Source organism: Diuraphis noxia, unplaced genomic scaffold (genome assembly GCF_037042655.1).
Source record: "Diuraphis noxia isolate RWA-SAM2 unplaced genomic scaffold, SU_Dnox_SAM2 contig0003, whole genome shotgun sequence".
In the NCBI taxonomy this organism is placed as follows: domain Eukaryota; kingdom Metazoa; phylum Arthropoda; class Insecta; order Hemiptera; family Aphididae; genus Diuraphis; species Diuraphis noxia.
The window spans coordinates 33,792,080-33,803,479 of NW_028301713.1; the positions used below are offsets into that span (position 1 = coordinate 33,792,080).

The 11,400-nt window shown below is 30.8% G+C and overlaps 2 protein-coding genes across 2 annotated transcripts in view; one reads left to right on the forward strand and one right to left on the reverse strand.

Annotated features, from left to right (window-relative positions):
• LOC107166186 (uncharacterized) overlaps positions 1–2,196 on the forward strand; it is a 31,808-nt gene extending 29,612 nt beyond the window's left edge. Inside the window, exon 21 of the mRNA XM_089223331.1 lies at positions 298–2,196. Within this exon, the coding sequence (XP_089079457.1) occupies positions 298–581 (284 nt within the window). The 3' untranslated portion in view covers positions 582–2,196. The remainder of the gene's footprint in view (positions 1–297) is intronic.
• On the reverse strand, positions 1,654–11,376 carry Usp20-33 (Ubiquitin specific protease 20/33). Its single transcript, XM_089223332.1, has 17 exons — positions 10,943–11,376; positions 10,586–10,706; positions 10,380–10,508; positions 10,070–10,304; positions 9,745–9,983; positions 9,549–9,681; positions 9,098–9,465; positions 8,059–8,193; positions 7,208–7,329; positions 6,967–7,145; positions 6,692–6,887; positions 5,234–5,494; positions 5,034–5,178; positions 3,916–4,051; positions 3,751–3,847; positions 3,577–3,671; positions 1,654–1,832 (listed from the first exon to the last, which is right to left on the reverse strand). The coding sequence occupies exons 2-17, from the start codon at positions 10,655–10,657 to the stop codon at positions 1,753–1,755; spliced, it is 2,622 nt and encodes an 873-aa protein (XP_089079458.1). The 5' UTR covers positions 10,658–10,706; positions 10,943–11,376; the 3' UTR covers positions 1,654–1,752.
• Positions 11,377–11,400: the final 24 nt, after the last annotated feature.

The window sequence follows — 11,400 nt, forward strand, 5'->3', positions numbered from 1 at the left end:
AAATAATGTGTTCAATTAGATAGGTGCCTATTTAGGAAACAGTGAACATGTTAAAATGGATCAAAAATTCAAAAGTAAAAAATTTTAAATGTAATACACATTAATACCTGGTAGAAGTACCTATTTAAATAAGCAAGGGCAGCCGACCACGTATCACTGGGACTGGGAGCGAAGGACAAATAAATAGAAGAATAAGATTAAAAATGAAATAATAATAATCGATGCGTTTATAAGTTGTAATTAATATATTATTATCATTACATAATATAAACTCACTTTCGTTTGAACTGTCCGCAGGTCAACTGGTCTCGGAGTTCACCCCGGCCAACCCTATAACGGCGTTCGAAATACTGCCGGGTGGCGAGTTTGTGGTGGTCACATCTTCGGGGTCCGCGCACCCGACGGTCTTGCAGCTGCGCGGGCCACAGCAGTCCGCAGACGAACAAACTACGACGACGACGACTACCTACGGCGGTGAAACGACGCTCGAAGTAGACTTGTCGTTGGACTTCCGAGACGACGCGGTTGCGGCCCCGGGCCCGGTTTCGACTTCCGCCGCCGCCGCCGCCGTGTCTAGATGACAGCCGCCGCCGACGGAAGACGACGACGACGATACTACTGCCGGATCGGGACGTGGAGGAGGAGACGCGTTTGTCGCTGCAGGTCTCCGCGAGAGATTTCACGATTTTCGCACTGTCCCTGCGACAATGGCCGCGGAAACTATCATGGTTATTTCATCTTATTGACCAGCTGATATACATCATCCTAATCCTCTTACTTCTCCTGTTATATACTTGCTTTACTCGTACTATACATCACACACGCCGTCGCGAGTCTACTGCCGATGTTGGCCGATGATGGTTTAAAAAAATAAATAAGAATTCTTCACAATACCATCATTACTGAATACTATATTACTACTACGACTACTATCACTCATCGTGGTGTAAATGCCACAGACATCCAAACTTACTTCTATTTTTTTATCTCCTAAGACTGATCCTAATTGTAAGACAACGCACAAAAAAAATGTAGACTTAATTTTCATTCGGATACGTCTACAATATTTAATAATACATAATATTATTATGTTAGGTTCGTCATTTTAATAATCTCATATTTCAACATTACTACCAGTATTACTTCTCTCTCGAACATCGTCATTTTTAACCAATGCCACAATGTTTTAAGTTCTAACATTTTGATATTACTTATTATGAATGTCTTTTAATTGTTAAGGGTTTCAATTTCAAAAGAAATAAAAAAAAATTTCAAAGTAACAAAATGTTATTTTTTTTATGAAAAAAAAAACACACAAACGCACACAGTTTTAAATACAAAACTAATAAACCACAACAGTATGGATAAAATGCCACCAGATAAAATAAATAATAATAATAATAATAATAATAACAAACAAACAATCAAAATAAAATCACCATAAGAAGAAAAATGGTAGAAAACACAAAATAATAACATTATTTTAGGTAACAAGTTTTTGTAGTCTAAATGCAGATAAATATTAATAAATAAACTAACATACATTTTTTCAAAGTAGGTAACTTACAACTACACCAGCCTATTAATATAACTATACAAATACAATTACCCAAAAACTATACAAAACGCACATTTTTATTTATATAAATATAAGTTATTATTATAAGTGAAATTATTAACAAAAAACAATGTAATTTTGTTTTAATTTATATTCTTCACTGCTGAACACTGTTGATGTTTTTGTTATTGTTATTATTCATTTTTAATAAGAGTTGTCGGTTGGTCGCCTGATTCTTGACCGACCATTTCTAAATTTTCAGTCTCGAAAGTTACTAAACATATGATAAACAACACATAAAACCAATTAGTTAAAATATTTATTTTTGTACAATTTAACATAATTATTGAACAACCTAACATTTTATTTTTGTTTGTATTAGATATTTTTTTTTCCTAAATATAATAAGTTTTCATACAAAAATAATATTTATTATAATATGATATGCCGATTTTAAATTATATTTTTATTATTTTGTGTGACATACCTTCTTTACAAGTATTTCTGGAAGTGATTTCATAGACATAATTCTAATTGTAATAACAATAGAATCATTAAAAAAGGGATTGAAAGTTAATTTTTTATTGTTATATTATAAATTATACTTATATCAATTAAAACTTTCAATGAAAACTTAATTTATATGTTTTTTTTTCAATATTTAAGTTATGCATCTTCGACTCAAAGAAGTGGTAAGATATAACAGATATCAGATAAATATTAAATATAACAAGCGTAATAAAACTATATAAATGATGTATTCATACAAAATTTACATTCATGAAAATGGATGGAAAAGTTAAATGGAGGATATACAGAAACTTTGCTCATTGTAGTAAACTCATCATTTATTAATACCTTACATTTAAATGCAAGTTTAGATAATTGTATTTACAGTTTTTAAAAAAACTTAGTTTATTATGAATATGTATTACATGTTATATTTTATTTTGATTTATTTGCTCCAACAACAATGACTATTGGCATTTAACGTATTAAAATTGTATTTATTTTTATGTTATAACAGAGGTATAAACATACAGCTCACATTTTAATTTCTTTGTGTAAACATATAAATTTAATTTTGATGGCCACCCAAAATTTCCTGAATTCCTAAAGTGGATACATAGATAATAATATAAATTATTATATTAATTGGTGATCCTCAATATTTATACATAAACGTAGGTACTTATTTTAATTAATGTTCTACTTAAAATAATAAGTTATGAGCAGGGTTTGGGACTTATAGCACTTAAATCATTAAAATAAGCACTTAAAAAACCTCTTAAAAACATCATTATAAGCACTCTAATAAGCATTTAAAAAACTTAAATTTTTGCAAAAATATTTATCAAAAAACTAAAAATTAAAAAATCAAACAAAATAAAAATAAATCTTTATCTTTATATTATAAAATAAATTAAACTTCACTATTGAGACTGAGGATTTTATAGATTTACTAAAAAATGAAATGTAAACGATATTTATAATAGTTGAAAATGTTATAAAAATGTAGAAATACTGGTCAAATAAGCAAAAATAATCAGAAAAACTGGAAATAAGCATTTTTTAGAAAAATCGCTGAAACAAGCGAAAAAAAAGCACTTTCAAAATTCATAATTAAATGTATTATAACATGACATACATTTCCTTAAGTCAATCCATAAAAATAAGCAAATGCTTAAGGTCCCGAGCCCTGGTTACGAATAATAGTTCTTTTTAAATTTTTCAAATATAATAATAGATATTATGATCACTGTTTTTTATATACAGATTATAAATAACATAGACTAATTGATAAAATGTTTGAAGCATTTCTCCAAAAAATTTAAATAAAAAACAAGAGTCCATTTTTTGCAAAATTTAATTTAAAATGTATATATTTAAAATTATAGTCATTTAATGACGGAGTTTTTTTTCAAGATGATTAAGAATCTTTTCAGATAAACATTAAGTTAATAAAAAATCATTAAGTTAACTACAGAAATTAAAACTAAAATGTAATTAGTAATTACTTTTATCGGGGCCTTCTTGTACAAGTTCATCAACTTCACACAGTTTGTCTCGATGAGTGTTTGTTTGATTGAAAAAGGCATCAGTACTCCTACCACTAATAAGAAAAAAAAATGTAAAACAAATATATACCACATTTTAATTATTTAAAACGTTAAAAAACATGTTTAACTTACAGTGTTTGGAGCTCATTAACTAAAACGACAGGACCACCACTGTAAATCTTCGACAAATAAACCCATTGGGCTTCAGTTATTGATACATAGTCAGTTTCTATATAAACAATTAAACATACATGACTACCACATCAACTAGGTAAAATAAATAAATAAAGAGCATACCTAAAGTTTTTCCATCAGATTTATCAATCAACTTTGAGTTGTCTATTGGCCCGGGTGGTTCACTGACAACACCATTCAAGAAAGATTCCCAACATTTAAACCAACTCGTTGATATAGCATAATAGGTTAATCCAGTCTAATAATAAAAATTAATAAATTTACATAAATACTGCATTATGTGATTACCAAAATTTAAAAGTTTACTGATACCGATTGTTGATTACAACATATCAATTTAAAGCCTGGATTTTAATTATTAATTATAATAAAATTAAAAACAAGCTCACAAATAATCAAATTTTAAGATTAGTAAATTATATGTGTTTGTAAGTAGGTATTTGTGTATTATTTAAATTTGTAAACAACTCATGAATGTAAAATATTGCTTACTTAATGAAAAAACCATGATAAACACTTATGTTCTTAATCTTAAATTTGAAAATAGATAATGAACTCACTAATAATAAAACTAACAACATCAAATTAGTTCTTCTAAACACAAATTCGGTATGTAAAATGTTTGTAAGACAAAATTAAAAGTTGTATTAAATATAAAAAATATAATGCAACAACTAAGATTGTGGTGGTTTTTAAAATGTTATGCACTACTAGAATCTGGATTTGAAGACAAATGGATTTTTGTTTTAGGATATACAAAAGGATAGGAAAATAATAGGAAAAATATAGGAAAATGATTATTTTATAAAAATGAGTACTATTGCATATCTATGCTAATGGGTAAAAATTATCCGAGAGCTTGTGAAGACGACCCCACTATCTATGTTATTTTTTAAAAATAGGTAATAACTAGATACTAGAAAGTACTCACACGAGTAATTATTAAAATTGTTTAATCGCTGATAGACATATTCAAAAAATATAATTATGTATGAAATATTCCCAATCACTTTGGTGGTTAAAAGGTCATTTTCTAAGTATAAGAATATTTTGAGTGCAAACTGTCAAACTTAACCAAAACAAGTTTGTAAAATTAAATGGTTGTACTTTTTTTTTATTGTTTTTTCTATGTAAAAAGCATTATATAAATGCATTATTTACATTTAAACAGCTTTTTTATTAATTATATTGATTTCAAATCTAAACCCTATATATCTTACTTGCAGACTTGCCTCCTCTTCGAGTCGCGCAAAGCCTTTTGTTTCTGTTTCAATTTTATTCCTGAACGTCATTTCAACATAATCGGCATAACAGACTTCACATCTTTGTAGCTGATTGTTGGTGCATTTTGGTCCACCATCAAATCTAATTATAACATTATTAGTATATAATTTCTGTTTAATATTGAAGTTTTCCTTACTTGCTGTGTAAATAATCCCAAATTTGTCCAGAAACCATGGTAGCAAAATGATTGATTTGTGGCTCATGAGTTGGTTTCACTCTGTTGTGGTGGCACATGAAATCATAATTATCTATAGGGCCAGGTTCAGCAAATGTATTAAACTTGGATAACCATCTTGTAGAGATAAAGCATGCTTCTGGAAAACCATTTGGCTGAGTCTTGTTTACTTGAACTTGCCGCATTTGTGTTCTAATTCTGTTGGTTAATGGACTATTTTTTCTGTAAAAATATAAAAGAAAATTCATTAGTTATTATTATAAAAAATATGTTGTTATACAAAAATATTAAATGTTTTCATCACTATTACAACTTTACAAGCAGGCTACCCACATCAAATTTTGGGGATATGTACTAAAAACTTTTGCAGCTCTATTCAAAACTTCCAATCAAATACAACCCATTACAAGTAAAACCTGAGTTCAATAGGTACATAATTTCTCTAGAGTTTGGGTTCACCTGGACGACCAGACTGACGTCGTCCCGAACACCGTTAAAAACCAAGAGAGAATAATCAGTATTGCAGCTTAGCAAGCTCGGTGGGACCGGTCTGATAAAGGCAGATGGACATACCGGCTCCTCCCTGACGTTGGGCGCTGGTTAACAAAGCCACCGCTAACCCTGACTTTCCGACTGACGCAGGTGCTTTCGGGGCACGGGTGCTTCCGGAGCTACCTGAAGAGGTTTAATCGGACGGACAACAGTTATTGCGTATACTGCGTCAACCCCGACGACACTGCTGAGCACACGGTTTTTACCTGCCCGAGATGGATTGACGACCGCGTTCGAATGACTAAGATTATGAGGCAACCTCCGAACGCGGGCGACGTTGAAGGAATCCTGTGTGGTCCCCTGTCACATGACTTGCCAGAAGACGCCCAAGCCCGAAGGAGAATTATTAAACAGTTCGAAACTAATCGCCTGGAGTTCATCCGCATGGTCGAGACGATTCTGTCGACCAAGGAAAAGGATGTACGCGAGGAAGAGGCCTTGCGAAGGGCACAGGGGAACGTGCCCTGATGGAGAACGAAACATCCAGAGTGGTGGACTCCGGTCGGCTCGCCAATCGGATGACAGGCACGCGAATTCAAGGGCGGCGGACTCCGGTCAGCCCGAGAAGGACAGGAAGAAGTCAAGTAAAACTTGTAATATAATTAATATTTGATACTGTCAATAAACGATGGCGGCGCCGCGGAAGCAATGCAAAAGCAGATCCCGCGGCGTCGTCGGTTAAAACGGAAAAAAAAAAAAAAGGTACACAATTTCTAAGTAATCAATACCAAAAATTTAAAATAACAAAATTAATTACTTAATGCTTAATATTAGGTAAAATTAAATATTATTTCATATAAGTATCAGGTTTATGGGGGCCCTGGTTACAAGAACAGTTAATTATATAAATGTATATTTGTTACTTACTTGTAAAAAAGAACATAAGCTTCAGAATTTCGAACAATTTCAGCTGATACTAAAGTGACACACTGATCGTCAAATTCATACCATTGTTCATTTATTGGATTTAACGAATAGCATGTGTAATGACCACCACTACCAATTGTACCATGATGACAAATAACTGATACCAGTTTATATGTAGTCACTTGAGATGTACAATCTATCAATCAAAATATTTGTATCATAACTATAAGTAAAAACAAAATTTTAACAGTAGCATAATTTAGATCTTGACATACCTTTATGAACATAAGGCTGTAGATCTACACCATCAATAGGGAATGTTACATATGAAGTTATTTTAGATGAAAACATTAATTCATGCCTGAATCTTTTTAGGTGTATGCACAAAACTTCAGGCAATTCGAGAAGTTTAGAAAACTTTATACCATTACGCAGCTTTTTGCATTTTTCACAGCTAAAAAGATTAATAATTAGATTAACACAAAAGAATTTGCAGTTCAAGATATTGTTTCATACCTATACATGTTATCACCTTTAAGTTCATCAGCACTAAAAAATGCTGCTAGACAGTCATGTAAACCAACTGTTGGGCCCCAGAACCATCTGTACATCATGTCCCAAAACCAAAATATCCAATTCTAAAAGTGTAAAAATAAATTGATAACAATAACAAAAATATAGATAGTAAAATATTGTGAAATGGTATATCAACTTTAAAAATAATTGTAATTAATTGAAACTAAAAAAAAATACTGAACAAAACTCAGATACTTAAATTATTTTAGGACTACTTAAAAAATGTAAGTTATTTGTAGAAAAATTACATAATATTTTATAAAATTAAAGGCTCTATCAAACAGAAAGCGTTATCTTCACGTCCGTGATTTTGTAATTTGTTAGAACACGGCATTATTCACGCGCATAAAAGCACCATGTCGACGAACCATTTACTGCTTTAACGCACGTTATAACGCATTCTGTTTAACAGAGCCTTAAACATATACAATATCAAAAATGGGCAAATTTTATTAATGGATGGCTGAAAAGTAAAAACATAAATATTTAATGGTCAAAAAATGAAATGAAATCTATATTTTTGTAAATTTTTATTAATTTTATAACATAAAACCATGATTTGCATTATAGGGAGTCGCAAGACATATTTGGTTCGCGGGTTGAGTTTCCCCAACTTTGCTTAATAGGTATACTATAATATTTTTATTTTTTAGTATTAATTAATATTTTATTTTTTTAACTAAGTTATTAGAAAAAAAAAAATGCTAATTCAATATATTATTTGATTTACCCAGGATCTAAAATCAATACAGAGTATGACACTTTTAATTTAAAAAAATAATCTAAATTACTTGTTGATTTGTGTAAATGTCGGACAATTTATGTACTGAACACAAATTGGTTGAACTTTGATGTAAAACAGTAACATGATCACGAGTAGGTATGGGAAGAGATAAATCTTGAAAAGCTTCTACCCTTGAAGACACCTATAATACAAGAGATAATTAATATATTTTTTAACTGCAAAAATGTAGATTAAATATTAATATAACAACCTAAATAATATCAAAACCTAATGGACTACAGAGCTACAATACACAATATCATAATACATTTTAACAAACTGATAATGATACTTATTTAGTTATTAATTAGAATATTTTAAAAATATATCAAGTTATCATAATTCTTTAACAAATTAATTTGATATGACACAATGATAACTAATTATTCTCTGTTAGCTATTAAGGAATAAGCTCTTCAAACAGAAAATCAACTATTAGTTTTTAATCTTTTGGAATAAATTAACATTAAGAAAAGCATAGAACATTAACATATTATATATAAACAATGTTGTAATTACAACAAAATATTTAGTCAAATTGTATTATTCTTTCATGGTCAAATTGAACTTCTCCTTTAGTTTCTTGTAGTGCGGAATTTAAATTTAATATTCTTACTCAACCAAATGGGTCTTAAACAATTTATGACACATGCTTAAAATAAATGTAAGAAACAAATATTACACAATTAATCTTTTTCTAAATTTGTGTAGTTATATAGAGTATTAATACATCATTAACATTAATGAGTTGCAATTACATACCAAGGATAATTTTATTTTGTTATAACAATGCTAAAAAGAAATTGGGATATTTTATGCAGTAAACACCATTAACAATAAATTATTTATCTTAAGCACAATGACATGAAGAACTCCATGGCCATTTGATGAGTTAATTTATTTATTTATAAAGTTCAGTTAAATGAAGTTCCTAGTTCTTAGGTATTTAATAATTTTTATTAATAAACCACTTTCCTCTGAATAAGAAAACAATTGTTGTATATTTTATTATAATAGGAGGTAAAATTATTGATAAAATAACTTACGCGGTTGCAGGTTAAACATTGAACAGAACTTAAAAGCTTTCCATCGAATATTTCAGAAATAATGCTGTTGTATTTGACATGAACTTTTTTATTTTTTTGACAGAATAATGTCTTATTTCCATGGTTTATTTTAGCAAACAGATGGCGTTCTAGTTTTTTGGTCAAGTTTATTCGCTCAGACGTCTCTTCCGACAAAGAACTTCGTTCACTTACACCAGAATCACAAGTTTCATATTCATCTATACCTTCAGAACTACTATCAGCATTAGTCAAAGACTTAAGTTCATCGTCATTGTCTGAGCATTCGTCTTTATCTTCTTCTGGGATAGCCAAATGATTTTGTTCTAAACTCTGTTTCCTTGAGGTTCCTTAATAAAATTAATACAACTATGTTACAAAATACTTTTGATATATTATTATTAATTAATTTCTGTGTATTTTTCAAAATTACCTTTATATGAATGCCTTCTAGATGGGACAATTTCAAGTTCAGGTTCTTTCAGCTCTTCATGTAACTGATCCATAAAACACCTTAAGAACTCTTGTGTGTCATGTTGATGAAATCCTCGGAACATTGGGAATGCCTACAAGCATCGATGGTAAATTTTTTTTACAGTACAAAAATATAAAAATACTGTTCAACTTACATTACGCATTGTGTATAAAATTGACGTAGGGGTGACATAGCCAGGACGTTTGGTATGCCATATTTCTTGAATGAGACGATGATAAGCTTTAGATAAACTTAAAGTTTTGTCTGTTTCTTGGTATGGGTATTCAGGAAAACAAGTCAGAAAGTAATCTGTTAATGGTGGTGTATTGGACAATGCTTGGAGTGCAGCGTTCATATAACATGTATTGCCAATGTTTTGAAGACCAGTAAGACCTAAAGCAGTTGTATAAAAATAATTATGTTAAGTAATCAAATTTGGTATCTACTTTAATACAAAAATAGCAGTCTGAATAAGTTACCCGTAGGTTTATTATCTTTGGTCAATCTGTATTCATCATCGCTGTCTTCATCAGCAGATTCCCCACTGTTATTTGCTGCTGCAGTATTACGACAAAATTCTATCGAACAATTGGAACCACGACGTACTCCGTTCAATGATCTTGTATTATTTTCAATGTTACATTCTTTGACACATAAATAACAGCACAGGCGCATAGAAGGGAGACTGAGATGTAGACAGTGGGTTTTGTTTTCCTACAATTTAAATCATTGCCTATATTATACAGTTTTCAACTCTATAGTTATTTAACTGAAAAAAATGAATAGTACTTTAAAATGAAGATAGCTGTGATCGCATCCTCCATCGTAACAGAATGCCTGCAAACAATCTGGACTTATACAGAACCATACTTCAGGCTTTTTCGATTTGCATACATAGCAAGTCAGAGTACCGGTGTGCTAAAACATAACGTTACATCGGTACGAGTGGTAAGAATGTTGACCCGGTTAAGGAAGGTAGATAAGAGAATACATACATGTTGTAAAAATTCAGCACATTTTTCGATAGACGACAAATGATGTACAGTGAAGTGTGAACAATCCTCCATTTCTGGTTACTCGGCTGGAATATTTAATTGTGTACAATCCCTTCACGATCTGCAGACATAAGAAACGATGTATATTATCCCTATGAATGTCAACGCTTAGATAAGTAACATTTTTTTAGATTTGAAGCTGATTATGTATCGGGCGGTAAGCACACACAACGGTTTGTGGTTTGAGCCGTTTTGTGTACCCGCACGTTTTGTACCAACTAAAAGCGTGTCTACAGTGTCTACACAGCAGTCGGGTAGATACTAGGTGAAAATTATCAAAAATACAAAATCACTAACCGGGAAATTTTGTCCAAGCGGTTGACCGTGACACCGAGACTCGAGTAGTCGAGTCTATCACCATCAGCTAAACAGAAATATCGTAGCGGATTATCATTGGCTCTGCGAACTGCGAATTATCCATAAAAAATCGAAATTGTTAACAAACTTTATGAAGCAGCACGCCTGCGCTTTGCGGAATCGGCAATTTTCAGAAAGTCGGAAATGTAAAAAATAAATAAATAAAAACCGATCGATAAGAGTAGGACCCAGGGATTCTTGATTGACGATTGGTAAAGTCTAAAAAATGTTAAAAACTCGGGACGGGACCGATAAAAGTGAGTATATGCGTGATAAGTAGCTGAACGAGCAATTATTTTGTGCAATATGCACTTGCAAAATTGTAATTACTTTTATTTTTTAATGATATTATAATAGGTACATGTTGAACCTGTAATGGCTGTAATAGAGAATAGACT